Source organism: Mustela lutreola, chromosome 8 (genome assembly GCF_030435805.1).
Source record: "Mustela lutreola isolate mMusLut2 chromosome 8, mMusLut2.pri, whole genome shotgun sequence".
NCBI lineage: Eukaryota > Metazoa > Chordata > Mammalia > Carnivora > Mustelidae > Mustela > Mustela lutreola.
This window is the reverse complement of record NC_081297.1, coordinates 127,744,489-127,767,838: the sequence shown is the minus strand read 5'-3', so window position 1 is coordinate 127,767,838 and position 23,350 is coordinate 127,744,489. Positions and strand designations below refer to the sequence as shown.

The window sequence follows — 23,350 nt, the reverse complement described above, 5'->3', positions numbered from 1 at the left end:
TCAACTAGAAGGCCTTTGTGGACAGATCATTCATATTTGTATCCTTAGTAACCAGCACATATACTGGGCATGTTATAAATGTAAAAAGTGACCAAAAATGATAATTTAAAAAAATATATATTTGCTAACATTTACAAATATTTATTTCAAAACACTTTTTTATTTTTTTAAAGTATGCTCCACTTCCAGGATGCAGCCCAATGTGGGGCTTGAACTCATGACTCTGAGACCAAGAACTGTGAGCTGAGATCAAGAGTCGGGTGCTCAACCAACTATACCACCCAGGTGCCCCCAAATCAGTTTTTTTTTTTTTTAAAGATTTCATTTATTTATTTGAGAAAGAGAGAAAGTACGTAAATAAGCAAGGGGAGTGGCAGGCACAGGGAGACAGGGCTTGATCCCAGGACCCTGGATTCATGACCTACCAGAAGACAGATGCTCAACCGACTGCACCATCCAGGCGCCCCTCAGAGCACTTTTAACATTAAAAAGAAACATGCACTGGGGCACCTGGTGGCACAGTTGGTCAGTGTCTGACTCTTGATCTCGGTTCAGGTCTTCATCTCAAGGTCATGAAATTGAACCCCACTTAGCAGGGACTCTGCTTGAGATTCTCTCTCCCTCTACCCCTCCCATTCATGCTCTCTCTGTAAATAAATCTTTAGAAATATATAAGACCTGGACCAACAAAAACTTGTACATCTTCTCCAGCAGTCTTGCTCAGGATATTCTAAATCATAGCTAGAATATTAAGTAACTACAGGTCGGAAAGGGAAGAAAACATCCACAAAAGATTCTAATAATTGAAAATAGCTTCCAATATATATTGAGATGATAGGTAAAAGGAAGCAACAATGTCAAACACATTCTTACAGTGTTCTAAATTCAAAGGATGAGGAAACAAGGATAGACCCAGGCAAAAAAACCCCCTTTTAATTCACTATTACATTCTGATGCATTCTGTTTGAAAATATCCAGAATTCCTTTAAAAAATTATTTCTCTATTACATTATTATGCATAGCATACTTAACAGGTGATCTACAAATACTTCATGTGAGAATACCATTGGACCTTTACCAAAATCTGTCCAAATTTTGATGATTAAAAAAAAAAAATCATGACAGCAGCCTTCCTGCTAGACTGCCCTCCCAAGTTATCTGATAACTGCCCTCGGGAAATGTGCGTTTTCCTGGCTGGTATTCAATAAATTCAATACAGCAAGATCAACAAAACTCATCATGTTTTCTATTGTTTTTATGGACCTCAAAACCTAGGCAAAAGTAGTCATCTCCAATATTACTTATGGTTCCGGTTTCACACCCAATAAAAAACTGGTCTAGATAGAAAGAGCAATTTCTCAATTACTACCTAAAGTCATCCAATGTCTCCTGTATCATGTTCTGAATAAAACGGATTTGAACAGATGTCAGTGGTGCATTTGGCCGATTATTTCCTATGGTATCAGCTATTTTTTCTGATAGTGAACTGGCAACTCCAGCAGTGACAGAGGATGCTATCTTTGGATCTAAAATTAAAAACGGAGAAAACAATAGTCAGCTTAGACTAAGAGACATCAAACATTTGTAAATAAGATCTGGCATGAGGAGACTCGAAAAACTGGTTAAGGACAGGGTTCCTGTGACATTTAGGAAAAACTCACTGTCTGGAATACAAATCTTAAAAACAAACTTTCTATGACATTATTTCTAATAGTCATTTATCTATATACATAAACTGCCAACTGTCTAATATAATAACATATGACAGAGGGATTAATCTTGAAGAATCTTGGAACTATTTCTTCTTATAAAAGATGAATGTGACATGCCATCCTACAAACTAGATAAACCAAGACTATAACAAATAAACAGAAAGAATATAGGAGTACAGTACCATTACAAGCAAAGCCCCAGAGTTTACACTAATACAATATATTCAGAGAAATATAAATATCTATATAAAGGAGTTGTTTCTAAACAAAGAGTTGTTTTCTATATATAACTTGTAAAACTGAACCCAATATCCCATTAAATGTGATCTCAAGTTTTTAGGATCTGTGGCATGAACTCTACATAGGACTTCTGTATGGAGGAGGAAAAAAAAAACAATTTCAGGTAGTTAATGACACATTTTCAAAGGGTCCTACATTATATTCCTATCTGTGCATATCAGATCAAGACCCTTACATATTGCATTGAAAATAAAATTCACACCAAAAGAATACCAAATCAGTGTCACTGAGTTTAACCATTCACATTTATCTCATTGTCCTCTAGTAAGAGTCAGAGTAGACAAGCATTGTAAAGTTTCAACTCTTAATTTTCTTAGCCTATGGTTATTCTATTTATTTATCTTTTTCAAGTTAAATTGTGGGAGTTTTCGACTTAACACTTTCAAATATCAGGAAGTTTTATGTACTTACTTGGAGTTGAGGATCCAATGAGGGGGGGTTCGTATATGAACTGAGCTTCAATTTCTTTCTCTGGCTTTTCAAACTTCTCAGGACTTCTTGTTTGGTGAGACGATGGAGAGGTATTCAGATTTCCAGTTTCAGCACCAGAAATCAACTTTGCAAACTTCACATTTAAAATAAACAATATATCAATTCTGGTTTTATATATGTAATTTGTACCTACTTTTCTTTTTTCCAGTAGTTAGGATCAGAAAATTTAAGAATAAGAAGGGATATAGAAAGAAAAAAAATTGCTAGAACTAGTGGCAAAATAAATCAATTTTACTAATCAAAAAGTAATTTCAATGATAACACAATGAGGAAAAGCTCATTTACTAATAAGCAGCTGCTATTGAGTGTCACTGAAAATGGTAATCACAGGCCAAAAAAAAAAAATAATAAAAAAAATCCCCAAACTCTCAGGTGGTAACTAGCCAAAACTATTTGAAAAATATGTCAGAAGACATTTTTGTACTTCCTAAATATCTTTTCAACATCATTCTAAAAAAATCAATATGAAAATGTGACACACTCGACCTTGTTGGCAATATCTGATCACTTTAAGCCTTTATATAGCAAATTAACTTCTATTTTGGATACCGTATTAATAGCAGAAGATAATGAGGATGCATTACATTCTTAGCACCATCAATTAGCTCTAAGACTTAGGGTAAATGACTTGACCACCAACTTGGTGATTTCTGCTGCAATGGAAATAAATTCTAAAAAGTTCAGGTATAAACTAGTCAAGTATCTTTATCCTAGAAAAAACAGCATAAGTTTACATCTGCTGTTACCTCCAACATTTCCAAAGACAGATTTCAAAAATATCCTTTAGTTTTTAACATGTGACATCAAGATTTAAGAATATTTTCTACCTGGTAAGTGCACAGCACTGTTGATAATTAGGACATATCCGCTGGCAGCCGCCTGCTTTCTACTTCGTGATGAGCTTCATTATGTGCCTGCTACTGACAAACGCATACTGAGCTCAGTATCATTTTTAGGCAGATACCTGTTTGAGGGAGTCCTTATGTTCCTGTTTTCCCAGATATATTTTCTTAGATTCAGCTGTCAGATCATGATTTTCATTTTCTTCTTTCCCTGGAGATCCCATAAAGACATTAAGAGGACTAGAATGTAATACTGAAGTGTTTGAAGCTACTGGATTTTTTCTTGGAGGAAGGACTGAATTCAATTGTGGTAGAAACTCAAGGCCTGAAAAAGAGGAGAAAAACACTATTTGCATATGATTTTCCTTAATCTTGGATATTTAAAAAAAGCACTTAACACGACAGACAAGTTAATATGGTAGAAAGATGTGTGATTTGGATTCAGAAGGCAGGTTCCTTTGTCAGCTCTACCCCTTACTTGACATATACAAAATCTTGGGCAAAAATTGCAAAACTCTGTTTCCCGATCAGTAAATGTGAATAATGATATCCATCTCCCTGAGAGGTGAGACTAAAAAGTGATATTATATGTAAAACTACTTTGAAAATTGGGGCGCCTGGGTGGCTCAGTGGGTTAAGCCACTGCCTTCGGCTCAGGTCATGATCTCAGGTCCTGGGATCAAGCCCCACGTCGGGCTCTCTGCCCAGTGGGGAGTCCGCATCCCCCTCTCTCTCTGCCTGCCTCTCTGCCGGCTTGTGATCTCTCTCTCTGTCAAATAAATAAATAAAATCTTAAAAAAAAAAAAAGAAAATTGCAAAGCCCAATGAATGTTTTAGTCAATATTATTAGTTTTTGATAACTGAAAAATCATAAATTTGGTATGTATCTGTAATATATCTTGGTAGTCAGCCTCTAAGATGGCTCTGAATGATCCCTGCCTTCTATCATGGACCCATGCCCTCGGGTAAGTCTCTCCCTTTGAATGTGGGCAGGACCTAGTCACTTGCTTCCAACAAAGAGAATACGGCAAAAGTGGTGGGATGTCACTTCCAAGATTAGGTTACAAACATGCAGTGGCTTCCATTCTGATGCCATCTCTGACTATCTTGTTCACCAACTCTGAGGGAAGCCAGCTGCCATGTTGTTAGTTGCCCTGCAGAGAGGCCCACAGGACAAGGGACTGGTATCTTCTACCAAGGGCCACATGAATGGCTTGAAGTAGATCCCCGTCCAGTAGCCTTAGTATGACTGCAGTCTTGTTAAATCCCGATTAAAGCATCAAGAGAGACCTGAAGCCAAGGGCACCCAGCTAAACCATGCTCAGATTCGTTTTTAACCCACAGTTATGAAATGATAAATGTTCTTCTAAGTTTTGAAATGTTGGGGGTACCTGGGAGGTACATTCCATTAAGCATCTAACCCTTGGTTTTGGCTCAGGTCATCATGATTTCAGAGTCATAAGATCAAGCCCTGTGTCCAGTTCTGTGCTTAGTGCGGAGTCTGCTTGAGAGTCTCTTTCCCTCTTTCTCTCTCAAACAAACAAATCTTTTAAAAAGATGTTGGGGTAATTTGTTACATATCAATAGATAACACAATATCCCTTTTCATTTTAATAAAAATACTTCTTAACAGGTCTTACCATCTTTGCCTATGGATTCATCACCTCCCTTGTTAACCACAGCATCTATAATAAAATTAGAAAATCAAATTTTTAAAATTGTGAAAAATAAGCCATAGCAACTTAAGCTTCCTATTCATTCCCCAAAGAGTTCTTTTTTAAGAAGGAAAATCTGAGTGAAGTAACAGCTGGGACTCTATAAACTTCCCTTTTTATTCTTTTCACTTCATGCACAGATAGCAACAAATATGAAGAGTAATTCTATGGTATAGGGTCATTTAATGAGACAGCAAGGTATACTAGAAAGGCATTGCAGTAGGCTCCAGAAATCTATAATCCAATTCTGCCTATACCACTTAATAGCTCTATGACCTTAGACAACAAGTTTTTAATACAATTAAACTTCAGCTTCTGCATCTATATAATGGGAAAAATGTCCTGACCATCTCACAAGATTGTTTTGAGGATCAATTGAAACAATGTCAAAATAGTTTGGGAGCATCACAATGATATTAAAAAAATAAATTTTATTAGTATTCATTTTAATGGCAGAATATGTATAAGAACATTCCAATAGTATAATACTTTTCATTTGCAATTAAAAACCAAAAATGGCCTAACTCCATTTTAGCAAATTAATAGAAAAATGGGCACAAGTCATAAAAAAGGTCAAATGGCCAATAAATTACCATACACGATTATCATAGTGGGAGGAGTATCACCCATCCATCTACCTGCATGTGTGTATATATACCTAGTAACTACACAACATGCATACACTTTAAGAAGTTATTAGTTTTCTAGCAGAAGTATTATTTAAAAGATGAAACTGAAGCACAGATTCAGCCTTTTACCTAAGGAGAGTCACATTCTTGAAATCAAAATATATATCTCTTGACAGTGAAAACCGGTACTGTATTTAGTACACATGTTCTTTCATTAATACTATGAAATGCTAATAAATGAAGGGCATATAGCTCAAATTCTAATCATATTTCTAAAAAAGTAAAGAGGAATTTCTATCCTTTATTCATTTCTTTTAAAAACCATTAAAGAGAATTTCATTTATAACTCAAAACCCTTTCAAAAAAATCCCTTCCCTACATTCTTCAATTCAAAAGTTACCCCAGGGGTTATCATAAGCCAAAGCTTCCAGATGGTTACTAACCTCAAAACCTTTCTCAACTCTAGCTCAAGCCACCTTTCCCTCTTTTGCCCACATCTTTCCTCTCTTTATTCTTTAACTATGTAGTCTGACCCTCTTCGTCCTGAAAGAAAGGAATCCTTCCTCTTTCATTAGGTAGAAGATGGGAAAATCTGACCTGGCAATTAGAGTAGTCATTTTCAGGCCACGGTATGGCAGAATACACTAAATAATGCTGTGCCATCACATGTGTACGTTTTCTTTCTGATTATGAAATTAATTGTAGAAAGTTTGGAAAAACAGACAATTTGAAGTAAAAAATGAAATTTTTAAGATCATGATGTAACAATTTAAACATTCTGCTACTGTTGACATTTAAATATGCTCCAGAGTTCTGCTATTATTAAAAAAAATAAAAACAGTACATACAAATCTTTGTGAGATTCTCTAAACAAGTTATTAGGTAAATTTATAGAAATAGAATTAACAGGCCAAAGAGTGTGAATGTTTAACCTGCCAAATGATGCTCTAGAAATTTACCCATATTGTTAATAATACTGCTGTTAGCAGTGAGACTACCCAATTAATGAAACAGTATGAGTATCAGTATCAAAAAAACACAGCCAACCAATGTGCCTAGTTCATATAGTATGAACAATGATATATAATGTTTCTATTTATCAAAATGGTAAAGTTTTTTTTATTTTCTTTTTAGTAGCAATATCTACCAGCAATGGGGTGTGTGTGTGTGTGTGTGTGTGTGTATGTGTGATTTTCACATAGTGTAAAAGATGAGGCAATCTATCACCCAGCCATATTTCTCCATGAAAACAATGAATAAATATACCAATTAGATATTAATAATCTAAAATTTTTTAGGTTAGAAAGATATTTTTTTGCCTATCAAAAATATCAAAGATTTTGAGAAGATTTATTTAGAAGCAGATATAATGAAAAAACTGCCTATGGAGGCAAAACTTCCTTTAAGAAACTTCTGTGGAAATTAAAATGCTAACTTGAGAGCTATTTGCATAGTTCCCATGTGAAAATGACAAGCATATACTTCAGAATGGTAACATCTGAAATATCAGGGCAAAGGAAAAGATACCACCCCAGGGACTGAGAAAATTAGCAACTGTCATGAACACAGTCAGACTGAAGCTATTACCCACATCTTTTAGCTAGAATAAAAATGTAATGACTGCCAGCAAAAGAACATGATCCTCTGATCTGAACAGACTTACCATCTCTGATAGGTGAGAACATGTCACCTAAACTACTTTTTCTGGTATCATCAAAGCTGAAGAAATCCTGATTTTTCCCACTGTCCGTTTCCTTAGATATAATATCAGTGTTTATGCTTCGAGGCAAACCTTATAGGAAAATTAGATATAAAAATAACTGTTACTACATCTGAATAAATGTACCACAGAAGCTAGATTCTAAAAATTAATGTATTATGCATATATTGGTAATATTACATCTGTGAGCACCAGGAAAAGAAAATGTTAACAACAGCTCAGTTAACCATGATTTGCATGGAACGAAGGGCTTCTCAAAAGCAAATAACCTACTTATTTAAGTGATAACACCTTATTTTAGCCATTTTGGTGAAATTCTCCCAGAATGATTTATATACTTTGCTACCCTCTTAAATACTGAACACAACCAACTTCTGTTGTAACGGGCTCCTTTTATGTGCATCTACAAATGATTAAAAAAGTCTGTAAGGCATAGAGCACGATGCCTACCATAGAGCAAGATTCAAGTAATGTTAGTTCCTTTCCACAACTGCAGTAAATGGATCTCCTTTCTCCCTCTTCTGCCTCTTCCTTCACTAACTGTGGAAGCTTAACCCTGCTCTCAGTATTATCGACTTCAGATGACTTTACTAGCCTCAGGATAGTTTTCTAAGAGTTTCAAAAGAAACCAGAACACTAAAGTCATAAATAGCATAGTAGACAACACTGAAGAAGTGTGCAGCAGTTTATTTTCCCTGCCAGTATATGGTGCAAGGCATTTGTAAGAGGAACTCTGTGGGCTCAGTAGCTTCTTGGTCATTTTTGGGTTGAAGAATGAGTTCTACTGATTTAAGAGCTGTGATGAAAGTCTGCTACTTTAATTGGTAGCATGTTACTGTGTTACATTTTTTTAAAAGGCTTATGTGGGGGGGCAGAAAGAGAGGGAGAGTGTCTTAAGCTGACTCCCGACTGGGCTGGAGCTTGAATTCAGGAATGCGCAACCTTGAGATCACAACCTGAGCTGTCAGATGCTCAACTGACTGTACCACCTAGGTCTCCCCTGTACTACATTTAAAATAGCGCTTTATTTGCCTTCTTGGTCCCAAATGAAAAGTGAAAAGCTGGGATAAAAACAAAGAACAGCCAGCATATCCAAAAATGTCCAAAACTGGCAAATAAAATAAACTTTTCTAGTAACAGCTGATAAAATGTTAAAATATTACTGAACATTTGTACATCATTGTCACTGAAGTGTTTACATCAAGAGTTAAACTGTTATAAAGTAGAAATTTTCTCTCCTTCTAGGTCTTTAAACATGTATGAATATGTAACTTTAGCCTCTAGAACTTTAAGAAAGAAGTTTGGTATCATTTGAAGTAGCACTAAAGACATTTACTTCTTAAACGAGTGTTTTCCTACCAAAAATGAGCATTAGCAATAAGTCTGCAGAAGTTCTCTATTTTAAGTTTTTATTTAAATTCCAGTTGGTTAACATACCATGTAATAATTTCAGGGGTACAATATAGTAATTCAACATTTCCATGCAACACCAGGTGCTCATCACAACAAATGCACTCCTTTATCCCTATCACCTGTTTCACCCTCTCTCCCCCACTATCTCCCCTCTGGTAACTATCAGTTTGTTCTCTATAGTTAAGAAAAGCTGTACTCATCAAGAGAGTATGGTGCTGGCACAAAAACAGAAACAGAGAGATCAGTGGAACAGCAAACCCGGAACAGAACCCACAACCATATGATCAGCTGATCTTTGACAAAGCAGGAAAGAATATCCAGTAGGAAAAAGTTTCTTCAACAAAAGTGGATAAGAACATGCAAAAGAATGAAATAGACCACTTTCTTATACCATACACAAAATGGATTAAAGACTTAAATGTGAGACATGACCACCATTAAAATCTTGAAACCATTAAAGTGTTAAAGGAGAACATAAGCAGCAACCTCTCTGACATCAGCCATAGAAAGTTCTTCTTAGGTCTCCTAAGGCAATGGAAACAAAAGCAAAAATAAACTACTGGGACTGCATCAAAATAAAAAGCTCCTGCACATCAAAGGGAACAACAGAACTAAAAGGCAACCTACAGAATGGGAAAAGATATTTACAAGTGACATGTCTGATAAAGGGTTAGTATTCAAAATACATACAGAAATTATAAAACTCAACAGCCAAAAAGTAAATAATCTAATTTAAAAATGAGCAGAAGACATGAAGAGACATTTCTCCAAACAAGAGATCCAGATGGCCAACAGACACACAAAAAGATGATCAACATCACTCATCATCAGGGAAATACAAGTCAAAACCATAATGAGGTATTACCTCACACCTGTCAGAAAGGCTAAAATCAACAACACAAGAAACAACTGGTATTGGCGAGCATGCGGAGAAAGGCAAACCCTTGTGCCCTGTTGGGGGGGATGCAGTGGTTGATACCTTTAATAGAAGTAACGTGAACTTTTTTCCAATTTCAGATTCATTTTACAGGAAGTTTAAAATAACAGTAATAGCAAATGATGATAACCGTGATGACAAAATCAGCAAAACCAAAATTTCCTGATTGCCTATCATGTGCCAGGCACTTTGATACATTTTCTCTGGTTTTCACAATAACCCTAAAAGTTAAGTATTATCTATGGAAGAGAAAATAAGAATCAGAGTAGTTAAGAAAACTCTCCAGAGTTATGCTGGTAGGAAGTCACGGACCTAAGATGTACACTTAACATACTCTCAGTGTTTCAGAAGGGGGAAAGTGTGTGTGTGTATGTGCGTGTGTGTGTGTGTGTGTGTGTGTGTGAGAGAGAGACAGAGAAAGCAAATGATTAAGCAAATATGGCAAAATTTATAAAACACTGAATCAGCTAAATGGAATACTAGAGCTCAGGAATTCTTTGTACTATATTTGAAATTTTCCTATAAGTTTGCAATTATTTCAAATAAAATTAATAAACTAAAGTTTCTAACTCTGTGGGTATAGAGCAAACATTCATTTTGTCAGAAACTTTGTTAATCAGCCAACAGTTATCATTAATCAGTGACCCTGCATACCCAACTCTTGCATTTCCTAATTAATGCTGTCATTGTTACACGAGTTTCCTTATTAAAAACTAAATGAATAACAGGAGACTTCAGAAAGCTCAGAGTAAATTAGAGAAAATTTTGTTTAATTTTGGAAATTATGAGTAGAAGCAACAGTAATAAAATAATCTTTAAAAATGATGATTTTTATAATATAGTTAATTCAATAATTTGGTGAACATGACTCAAGTTATATTTCAAAATGAATTTCTTATTCTAAGGATACAGGAATAATATTTGTTTCTGGGAGTTCTTAAATTAGGAATTAATTATTTTTCTATATAATATGTAATGACTTTTATGTAAGGATAATGTAGATACTAACAGAAAATTTATAATGAAGATATATACTTATTACATATTTTTTGAAACCATTCCATACTATCAAGGATAACAAATTAAAGTTTTGCTGTACCTGAAAATCGTAAACTCATGCTGAGAAGGTACAACAAATATTTTTGTCCAAGTTAAGTACTTGTCCTAAAACCTTAAAAAGACACAGATATGTGCATTTCTAATGAGACTAGTTTGGAAACACAGTGGTATATCATACAGACTTCTTAAAATTTTTTTAATTTTTTTGAAGATTATTTATTTGAGAGAGAGGCTGCATGCAAGTGGGGGTAGGGGCAGAGGGAGAGAGAGAAAGAATTGCAAGTTGACTCCTTACTGAGAATAGAGCCCAACGAGTGGGACTTGATCTCACAACCCCAAGATCACTGCCTGAGTCAAAACCAAGAGTCTGATACTCAACCAACTCAACCGCTGAGGTGCCGCTACCATACAGACTTAAAAATATGTTGCAAGTTGACAGTATAGCATAACTTCTTAAAATTAAAAGAAAAAATGTTTTCAGTAATTTAGAGAAAAAGGGTATTCTCTACAGTAAATACAGGGAAGTTTATCATCATATTACACCTTCACAAAGTCTAAATGAATTCTTTAAGAACCATTTCATCAATATGATTATCAGAGTAGAAGAAATTACTTAAAAATTGTAACACTTTTGTTTATTTTTCATTAATAAACTACTAATATACTGCTTAATATGTGCCAGGCACTATTCTGCACTTAAATATACTCATTTCATTAACTTACTTTACATTCTGAATATGAAATAAAAGAAGCCATTAATAGTTTTTGTGACTCAGAGATCAAATCAAAATGATAGCACCACAGAATCATATTCTCTATTGATTGAATCTGAAGACACAACGGAAAGTCATCTAATCTGGAGTGACATTCAGGATAATTTCTGAATTGGCATTATTCTGTTTTTAAGATAATATTTCTTACAACAAAAATTCAGCTAAACAGAATAAGTACCTTTCATTAATTTTTAAAAAATTTATAGCTCAAGTTAAAATGGTCACTTCTTCCATGTGCACTATCTACTAATAATTTTACCTGAATACACAAGTGAATTTGAGTTCTAGGTTCTCGAAGAAAGCGCTAATGATCTATTTGCGGTGTTGTGGTGGGTGGAAACTACACAAACTCTACATAAGCAGCATTTACCTGCTTTGTCTTGAACAGCAACTGCTCCTTTCCCCCCGGCTGTTGTCATGGGCTGTGGTAAAGCCGTGCCAATAGGAGTGGTGGCTGCTTCCCTGACGATTCCAGAATTCTGAACTCCTCCACTGGTAGCACTCACATTAATGGCTCGTTTGTTCACAGCTGTGGGCTTATTTGAACAGCCTTTATTTAAACTTGACTGAAATGTAATGGAATATTTAAAAGCTCAGGTTTCTAGTGCTCCATACTATACATTAATATTTTATCAATTCCCTGTTAGGTTAAAAATATATATAATTTCCCTTACAAATCCTAAGCCTGCTGGTGGATCCGAGTTTTCTGCTGAAGGAAAAAGCCTTTTAAAGTATTTTTTAAAGAGATAAATATGAGAATTAAGTACAAAAAAATAGTTTTAAAACCAAGTATCAAATGGCTTTGTACCAAAGTCATTTAAAATGCTTTCATATAAAAATGATTAAATAGTAAAACTACACTGCATTTAATAGACAAAATATGATTTCCATATTCTGAACTGGACTTATTTAGTAAAATCAAAAGCAATGAAAAGAAAGAAAATACCTTACCTTAGAAAGAGCAGTGGAGTACTGAAATGCTATACATCGCACAGATGTCTTGTGAGCACTGATGGTTTTAACTGGTGATTTCAACATCCTTAAATCATATTGATATATCTTCCCCCGGGAAGATCCAATAGCCAAAGTGGCTCCATCAGGCATGAAGTCTACTGCAGTTAGAGGGGTGTCGGCCACTAAAGTTTTCACTAGCCTTTGAAAAGGGTAACAAAGTATACCTAGATATGTGAGCCTATACAGGTATAGAAGCGTATGTGACATATAGACAGCTATGTGCCAAAACCAAAGTTACTGGCAAAGTTTGGCAAAGTTACTTGAAATATGCATCCCAAATATTTGTATAAAGCATAAATTCAGAACTAGACTTAAGACATTTCTAATACAACAGCATCTAAACGAACTGCTGAACACTCCATCCTCTTTCTTCTATTCACTTCCAATTGGTATGTTCCACATTGTCTAGAAGCAGCAACTATTTCTTTGAGTAATTACTACTTCCACAGTGAGTATGACAGACTTCCTGGGTGTTACTCCACAAACAAGGGCTCTAGCCTCAGGGTTAAGGAGACCCTAACTATCCCCCTTCCATTTATTGACCTGCTCAGGTCTCAAGAGGACTATGACCTTTCGCAGGGGAGCAGCTGCTACTCTGCTCTTCCAGCTGTGCATTTCTTGAGAAAAAGCTAACAGAATCCCTACAGCTTGATCCTCATGAAGCTTATACAGGGACACTGAACTGCTGATCACTGAGATATGGACACTGAACTGCTGAAGCTGGGCTCTTTGCCACAGCTATCCGGTCTGAGAGAGAAATGCTTACTGACTTAAGGTTCTTGGTAAAGTTCAAAAAGAAAGAATAAAAAGGAGAATTTTTAAAAGAAGAAAATGAAACAAGTAACAGTAAGCATTAACAAGGACTGACAGAAGGTCCTTCCCTAGTCAAAACATTACCATTTTCTTCCATGTAATCTTTAGATATTGTCAGGTGTCTTGAATATACCCATAGCACTCTTGTCCCATTTTTTTTTAATAGCTAATTAAGCACACTTATAAGAAGGCACAATGGACCCAGATACTTAGAAGATTGTGTACCCTTTAGCTCTAGATCAGTGGTTCTCAAATGGGGGCAATTTTGCTACTTTTTCTAATATTGGGAGTGCTACTGGCCTCTGTTGGATAGAGGCCAGGGATGCTGCTAAATATTCTCCAATGCCCAGGATAGCCTCCATAAGCAAGAATTATCCAGCCCAAAATATTAATAGTTTAGAAACCCTGCTCTTGAAAATGAATTAATTTTAAGGCAAATTAATCACATTGTTTTTAAATGCACATATCTAGTTGTATTTCTGAAAAAGAATACTGTGCCTTCATGCTAAAATAAAGATGTGCAATCATTAACATGCTATCCTCAACATTTGTCATCCAGATGTACTCTAAAGAATATCCACATCTCATGTACTTTTTCCTGCTTGGGAAGAAAAAGAGAAAATTCTATCCTTTTAGATAACAAGTACACAAACTTAAGATCTCCCAAACATTAATCAGAGGTCTATGCAAATCACAAATGTCTGCTAATGAGATAATAGTTATTTGTTACTAAATTAAGAAATGATCATGTCACACTTACTTCTTACTTGAAGTGTCGTAAAGAATGATTCTTTTATCCAAACCTATAGTCACAAATAGCAATTCATTGACAGGAGAAAAACAAATGCCTGAAGCTGGAGCTTTATGTGTACTGTCAAAGTTATGGTATGGACTCTGACTATTCACATCCCAGAGAGTTACTATTCCATTATCCGAAACACTGCCCAGTAGTGATTTCTTAAACAAGGAGTACTTCAGGTGCCGAACAGACTGTAAAGATAAGAATAAATTTTATGCAATTTTAAGCATTCATAAGAACATTTTATATAATATAAATAATGGCAACAGTCAACCACACTAGTCACAGGGGATTTAGGACTTTCTGGTTTATAGAGTAACAGGTTTCAACTATGACAACTATAAAAATCACTTAATGGACTAAAAGATGATCCTAATACATACCAATATTCTAGTAATTAAACATTTGTCATTATTTTATTATCTTGGAATAGAGTTACCTCAACCTCCCCTTTTGTAAAGGAAAAATATAACAAGTTGAGATTGACTACAGGGTTAGGAACCCTACCATAATAAAAGGCCCAGTAGCTAATCACAGCCTAATCATGAATAAGAGAACACCGACAGAAAATAAGCAATATTTCAAATTTATTTTCTCTACATATTTAATATATTTGGATATATTTTTTGAATCTGAGCATTTGATGTACTGGCAATTTAGCATCTGAAGTATTATAAAAAATTAACTAAACCACAAAGAAAGAACTGACAACACTCTAGAGTAGGAATAGACTATATCCTTTCAAAAGCTTCAGTCTGAGGGCAATACTGGCCTTTCTCTAAACACGCATCCCTTGGGGTATAGTAGAAACATTTTCTCTTTCTAGTTTCTGCTGGATCAGAATAAACAAAGATCCAGTTTGAGTAAACAGATCTTGAATTACACCTAGATGAATTTTATCTACTTTTCCTAAAATGTTGCTTTCAAACATGTGTTGATATTATCACTTACTGAGCTGAGGATTAAGTATCTTACATTTAAGCTAATTTTTCCCTGCACAGAAACAGCAATATAAGTATAGAAATTAATAGTAGAATCCCTAGCAGTGGGAAACTGGTTTTCAAAGAGTTAAGTTTACAGTTTCAAATAAAGCAGTGAATCAGGCTTCAGTAAGCAGACAGTAGCTATATATATAGGTTCCGGATAAATCTGACACAAAACAAAAGTCAAATCTGAAGGGTTTTTTTGTTTTTCTCTGTCTAATCTATCATACTCCAAAAGCTTCTATATACCACTAGAAACCACACAGAAATCACAGCTTCTATATCTTAAAAACTCATATACTACCTATTGCTAAGATTTTCAAAATAATATATATCAGCCCTCAATAACAAAAATATTTATGAATAATACAAAATAAATTCTGTCTAAGGAAACAAAAGGAGTATTTGTTACCAGACACCTTAATGTTAAGATAATTACTATGGTCATGTATTATATATGGCTCTTCATTTTGATACAGTTAGAGTACAAAGAGAAAATATTGGCTTATATTTTGCATTTTTATTGAGAAAAAGTATATTAACTCCAACAGACAAATCTTTCCTCTGGTCTACACTCAAGGAAAAATAAACTACTGGGACCACTATATAAAAGACATAGAAGGCACCTGGGTGACTTAGCTCGTTAAGTGTTCAACTCTTAATTTCAGCTCAGATCATGATCTCAGGGTCATGAGGTCAAGTCCTGTGTCAGGCTCCATGATGACTGTGAAGTCTGCCTGAGGTTCTCTCTCTCCCTCGGACCCTCCCTCCACCCGTAAGCGCACTCTCTTAAAAAAAAAAAAAAAAAAAAAAGGACAGAGATCCTTAGTGAATTGCGATTGTTTATAGAGTCACCTATCAACCTAGCAAAACGTTAATTAAAAAAAAATTCTGTAGCACATTAAGAGTTTATATACTTATGGTCCTTCATATAATCTAAATTTAGATTAAATACACAAGCAGAACCTTAAAAAAAAAACAAAAAAACTATCACCATAAAACATAGATCTCATAGATCCATTAAGTACACAGAATTCAATCTCTTAGCCACAGGATTCCTACTGGAAGGTGGTCATCCAGAATCTACTTGAATACAGCAAGGAATAAGGAGCTTACTACTTCATATAATGAGACTTTATAAATAATTAAAAATGCATTTCTTGATTAAGTCAAAACCTAAATTCTACATATTGCTTCATATTCTGTGTCCCTATATGACAACCCTTTAAGAAAAGAAAAAAGGCTAACAATAACCATAAATCTTCCTCTCAGATAACCTGGGTTCAAGCAGGGTCTCAGCCAAACTCTGTAGGGTCTTGGGTAAATTACTTAAACTCTCCAAGTCTCAGTGTTCTCATCTACAAAACAAAAAATGCTCTTATTTCCCAGTCAAAGTTGTTCTAAGGATTAAACAGACTCTCTGCACAGAGCCATGTGAACAGCAGAAGTTGCCACTACCCTCACAGGCTTGTGGCTCATTCTTCATTGTTTATATATCCATTTGAACATCTTCTACATATATTTTGTAAAAGACCCTTAATCAGCCAAACTAATTTCTTTAAATGTCTCCCCTCTATCCCTCGGATACTTTCTGACCTATTAAATTATCAAGTCTTTAGAGTATCATTAAAAGAGTACTCAATGACCTGGGTAAATGAAGTATTAGTCTACTAAATTATATTTAAAATAAGTACTAATACATGTTAGTATTACCAGCCCCTACCTGGTTCCAGATTCAAACCATTTCTAAGAAAAAGAAAAAAAAAAAAAAAAAAAAAAAAAAAAAAATATATATATATATATATATATATATATATATATATATATTGCGAAGAACCTTATGAAAAAACAACCCTGTAAGCAGCAATGCCATTTTTTCGTACAATACTATTATGTAAGAGTGCATATGCTTGTGGAGATATATATGTTTCTAAGTATGAAAAGTGCATCCCTCACTATAGATCAAGGGTTGGCAAACTTTTCTTGCAGGGCCAGGCAGTAAATATTTTATGGTGTTGTACTACGAAAGCAGTATAAATGAGCATGGCTGCGTTCCAATAAAACTTTATTTACAAAAGTAATGGCCAGCAATTGGGTCATAGTTTGTTGGCCCCACAGTTTTCATAAATGTTTGCAAACAAAACAAAACAAAACAAAACATGGAGTATCTAGGTAGCTTAGTCCTGGGATCCAGGCCCACAGAAGGCTCCCTGTTTATCAGGGAGCCTGCTTCTTCCTCTCCTTTCCACTCTTGCTCTCTCTTGTTATCTCCATCACTGTCTCTTTCTCTCTCAAATAAATAAATAAAATCTTACACACACACACACACACACACACACACACAAGAAGAGGAAAAACACATCCATAATCCTACCACCTACAAAAAAATTGGTTAACATAAGTTTTGTTGTAAATAAGTCTTAGTTTTACTGTTTAAATGTTTTTCTGTGTGAATGTATGTTTGTGTGTATTAAGTATAAACAGAAAACCTGGGATCATACTTTATTATTATAAAGTCCACAATGTCATTAATATTTTCTACTACATGATTTTAACAGCTGGATAATACATGGATATATATCAATTTATCTAAATAATCCAATGTTGTACCTTTAGGTTATTTCCAATTTCCAAGACTCTAACTACTATCACTTTTAAAAACTGCTAATTTATGAAAGAATTTGTATTTCACTATTGTCCATGCTTTAAAGGTTCTTGGTTGAAAAATGCTAAGTGACCAACTGTCTTCCTTCTTTTGTGAATTGCACATTAATCTACTTTGCTTATTTTCTACTGGGCTATTAAGATTTTTTAAAATCCCAATTTGCAACTGATCTTACTATAATAAGGACATTAAAGCTCTCATAAGTATAAATATTTTCCCATTTTTCTTTCAATTTTGTTAATTTTTTTAAAATAGTGCCTTTTTTTCAGCTTTTAAGTTTTTATGCATGTAAGTTTATCAAATACGTCCCCCTAACTTATAACTTTGTTCTTATACTTAGAAAAGCCTTACCTTCACAGAGATAAGAATATATATTCATATATTATTACAGCTTTATAATCTCTAATATATATTATAGCTTTATAATCTGTAATGTGTGTACTTAAATACATATATATGTAGATATACATATATACTAGATACTATACATACAAATATATGTATACAACAGATACTATACATATATATATATAAACACATACAAACATATAAAAATACACAGTATTCCTTCAACTCCATCCCCTCCCTCTTCTTAAGTCCCAGGGTCTTGTCTCAAGCACTAATCAAATATCACTGGAGATACTGCCCACTTCATTCTCAGTGGCTTACTATCCATCCCTCACACTGCTGCGGCAATAACCTCTTCAAAACTAGAAATCTGAACATATTTTTTTTGCTTAAAACCCTTTCAACTCAAAGACTGAGAAGTTAGCTGTTACAAGCGGCAGGCTTCTGAATCTCTCTGAATTCCCCCATGTATATGTGTGTGTGCACACACGCGTGCACGCACATGCAGAAAAGACTTAACAAGTAGGCCTGAACTGCCTATCCTTAGAAAGTCCTATATCTCAAGGCTGGCCCTTGGCTGGTGTCTGGGATTTGGGGAGGTTTTCCACTGCCCTAACTGATAAGAGCGACTCACTGACTGATAAAAGTGGCTCACTGTACCGAAACTATTAGCATGTAAGATATGGTTTATGACTGGACCATGGCTGAACAGCTGCTTTCCTTCTGGAAGTTAGAAATTTCAATATATGCTACATAGAGGGTGCCTAGGTAACTAGCCTCCGTTAAAAACTCTGGGCAATGAACGTCTAATGAGCTTCCCTGGTGGATAGCACTACATACATGTCACAATTTGATGCTGGGGAAATTAAATACATACTCTCCACTGAAAGAGGTTGCTTCGAAGCTTACACCTTGTTTCCTCAGGACTTCACCCCATGCACCTCTTCTCTGTACTGATCCTACTTTGTACCCTTTCATTGTAACAAATCATGGACATATGTATGATTATATGTTGAGTTCTGTGAGAACGCCTAATGAATCATTAAGCCTGTCCTTGGGGATCCCTGGTGCAGTGAGTTTAAATAACTGAGGGTGTGTGTGTGTGTGTGTGTGTGTGTTTTACACAGACAGCAAAAGTAAAATCCCATGAACATTTACAACAAAACTAAACAATCAGGGATCCCCACAAGCCCCAAAATACATGCTAACAGGTCAAACAATTAGCAGCCACAAACCCTTCCTAGTATTAGTATCTATGCAAAAGGAGGCAGAAGGCAATAACGGGAAATATGAGACATCTCTGAGAATAGGAAAGCCCCAAATAGCCAATAGGTATTTAAAAAAAAAAGCATAGTGGCCAATTTGACAAGCTCAGCTGAAACCAGGAATATCTGCTGGACCGCTGGGACTATCCAAAGGTCTACAGAAAAGTATGAAGAGCTAGAGAAGTTTATCTGCAATGAACTCCCTAAACTGATCAGCTGAGATGCCTTCCTCCTAGGTCAGGGCACCACACTAAGGAGACACTATTAGGAGTGTCATAATAGGAGTGGACGTAAACCTGAACAGGATGGAGTCAAAAGAGCTGAAGGAGACATACAAGTCAGTCAGTGCAATAAAGCTAGGCAATCTCAGAAAACACATCATCATTAAAACAAACAAAACTAACCAAAAACAGGAGGGAGCTTATAAAGCTAAAAAAGATACCCTAAACCCCATCTCTGTGTAGAAGTTCAGGGTGACTAACTCCACAGATAAACCCACATGAAGTTATTATGAAAACAAGAAGAAAGGCACTTTCAGGAGATGACCAGCAAAAAAATAAAATGATACAAGACATTAAAAAACAATGTAAATCAGAATTAGAAAACCTAGAAATGAGGTGTTAGAACTTAGCAAAGAATTTGAAATTTCAAAAGTCTCTTCAAAAATAAAGGCTAATTTAAAAGGAATATAAGAATGAATAAACACAACAGATAGCACCTAAGAGATAGGAAAAAAAGGAAGGAATTTTTGAAAATTAAAAATAAGGAAAAAAGTTAAAATGATTGGAAAGTAATAAATCAGTGAAGATTAGACGATCTAATAAAGAAAAAAAATACAGAAAATAACAAATACTAAGAGCAGTAATTCAAGAAAACTTCCCTGAAAGAAAAGATCTGAAACTACATAGTAAATGAGTACACCATGTCCCTATGAATAGAAGACAGATCAACCAAAATCAAGTAACAAAATTACTGGACTTTAAACAAATATCTATCTATCTATTGGTCTCCTTTGGACATCTAAGAAAAAAGAAACAAGTGACCTCTAAGGAAAAAAGTACTTAAATTATTAATAACGTTTGAGACCAAAAATGATAGTTCAAGGAGAAAAAAATGTGAGCCTGCTACTGAATTACACCAAAAGAGAATTTATGTCAGAGAAAAAGTCAAAAAGCAGAAAACGCATACTCTGGAAGCAATATTAATATAGGTGCTCATTGCGCATTGCTCATGCTCATGCTCATTATGATTATAAAACTTTGGAAAGTACCTAAAATACAGGAATGTTTAAACTGTGGCATTTGGACAATGGGATACTATGGAGCCATTAAAAAATTATGTTCATGAGGATGCCTGGGTGGCTCAGAAGATTGTGCATCTATGCGTCTAGTCACCAACAGGTAAAATACACATATCAAAATGATTTGTAGGGAAAACAAAACACTCCAAAGATTTCAGTTACAAAGCTTGTAAAAGGGAAAGATAAGTATGCAGAATCATGAAAACCTGACTTTCTTCACTAAAAAATCTGAAACTGCATAGTTACACAGTGACCAAATGCTATTTCCTAGTCCCGGCACTCTGTGTAAAAAGTACAGGGGGAAATGAAATAATATAATACACATAACACATACAAACATTTGTTCATGGGAAGGGGTAAAAATTAAAATACTCCAGTTCAATTTCCTCACTTTCTTTAATGCTTTCCTTTTTCTAAGTCAAATACACAAAACATGATTACTGAGGTCAAGTTACAACATGCAAATTAGCAGGCGTTTGGAAGGAATACATTTAAACCTAAAGATACTCAAACCAGTTTGGAAAAGTAAATCATAAAAGTTATTTTAATGATTTAATATGATTATTCATTAAATGCTCACTGACGTTCGCTGATCCCCTACCAAATGTTAGGAACAATGCTAAACACACTCAGCATCTCATTTAGCCCTCAAAACAAAGAAAATATAAAATTCTACTGAAAGTGTATTCTCATTCTCACTCAACAGATAAAGAAAAGGAGGCCTGAGAGTTAAATAACTTGTCCAGGTTCACACAGCTAGCTCTCCAAATAAATGTGTACCTGCAATACAGAACTATACTGAAGATTCTATGGAGATGCTGACTTGTGGTAGCAGGAGGCAGAAGACACACGAAAATCTCAGGTGACCTAACATAAGAGATAAGCCTACAGCATTACTGTTTTCCTCAACTAGAAGATAATGTAAATTCAGTTTTGCTATGCAAATAATCAATGAAAATCCTTTGAAAACCAACAATACAGTGACCTATGTATCACCTAGAATTTTAAAATATCTTTAAAGTGACAAAAGACTACCGCAAAGTTTCCAGAAGCTTTGGATTCTCAAATCTTTATACATTCAGCTGCTTCTGAGCTAGAAAGAGATCCCAAAGAAAACAGAGCTACCACTCTTAAAGAACAGAACTTCAAAACAGTCAGTTAAAAGTCCTGCAATCTAAAAGTCCTTACTTGTAAAATGAAAAATGAGAAAATAAAAAAATGAAAAAAAGTTTGTAACATACATCTCACAAGTGAGTAGCAAACATTAAATGAGAAAATGTAATATAAATCATTAATCACAGTGCTTGAAATACAGGAAATGGTAGTAAGGATTCTACAAAGGTGATAACCTCTGCCCAGAATGCTCTCCAAACCCTCTCACTACCTACAGTCACCCCAGTGGCAACAGGATGCTCTTTGCAATGAATAATGGTGACATAAATATACACCTGTATGGAAAGGTGAATCCTAACTCTTCCACCATACACAAAAATTATTTTAAATGGATGATAATAGACATAAGTGGGAAAGGTAAAACAATAAAGCTTCATCTAAAAGTAAAACAAACAAAAAAAAAAAGAGAGAGAGAGAGAGGGAACAATAAAGCTTTATCTAAAAGAAAACAAAGGACACCATTTTTAAGACCTTGGGGCAAGCAACATTCTTTTAAGAGAACACAAAAAGCAGCATCTATAAGTGAAAGTGATATACTAGACTAGATTTCATTAAATTTAAGAACTTCTGTTCATTTTTTAAAGAGGCATTAGAGTTAAAAGGCCAGCTCTAGACTAAAAGAAGATATATGTAGCATGCATATCCAAAAGATTACTCCATCTGGAATATAAAACTATAAATCTATCAGAAAAAAACCACATGTAACAAAACACAAGGAAGAACAAACTTGAACAGTCACTTCACAAAAGAAAGCAAATGAAAATACACCCAACACATCCAACATGCAGAAATGCGCATTAAAACCACAATGAGATACCAACACAACCATCAAAATTGTTATAACTAATAAGATAAACAATAGTTGGTATTAGAAAAAATGTGGAGCAACCGAATCTCACCAACATTGCTGGCAGAAGTGTAAAATGTCACAAGCACTTTAGAAAGCTCCCAAAATTGAACCAGGAAGAAATTGACAACCTGAATAGACCGATATCTAGTAACAAGATTGAAGCAGTGATCAAAAACCTCCCAAAAAACAAGAGCCCAGGACCTGATGGATTCCCTGGGGAATTCTACCACACTTTCAAAGAACAAATAACACCTATTCTCCTGAAGCTGTTTCAAAAAATTGAAGCAGAAGGAAAACTTCCAGACTCTTTCTATGAAGCCAACATTACCCTGATCCCCAAACCAGGCAAAGAGCCTACCAAAAAGGAGAATTTTAGATCAATATCACTGATGAATATGGATGCTAAGTTTCTCAACAAGATCCTGGCAAACAGGATCCAACAGCACATTAAAAAGATTATCCACCATGACCAGGTGGGATTCATCCCTGGGCTACAAGGATGGTTCAACATTCCCAAATCAATCAATGCGATAGAACAAATTAATATG

The 23,350-nt window shown here is 34.9% G+C and overlaps 1 protein-coding gene across 4 annotated transcripts in view; it reads right to left on the bottom strand.

The window, feature by feature from the left end:
* Window positions 1-23,350, bottom strand: part of NEDD1 (NEDD1 gamma-tubulin ring complex targeting factor) — a 48,754-nt gene that overhangs the window by 7,573 nt on the left and 17,831 nt on the right. For 3 of the 4 annotated variants that reach the window (XM_059186587.1, XM_059186583.1, XM_059186584.1), the window contains 8 exons: window positions 14,180-14,409; window positions 12,544-12,745; window positions 11,963-12,158; window positions 7,354-7,482; window positions 4,987-5,031; window positions 3,469-3,671; window positions 2,424-2,577; window positions 1,370-1,526 (listed from right to left, as the gene is read on the bottom strand). In XM_059186587.1, the coding sequence (XP_059042570.1) occupies window positions 1,370-1,526; window positions 2,424-2,577; window positions 3,469-3,671; window positions 4,987-5,031; window positions 7,354-7,482; window positions 11,963-12,158; window positions 12,544-12,745; window positions 14,180-14,409 (1,316 nt within the window). The remainder of the gene's footprint in view (window positions 1-1,369; window positions 1,527-2,423; window positions 2,578-3,468; window positions 3,672-4,986; window positions 5,032-7,353; window positions 7,483-11,962; window positions 12,159-12,543; window positions 12,746-14,179; window positions 14,410-23,350) is intronic. The other variant, XM_059186586.1, reaches the window with a different exon arrangement.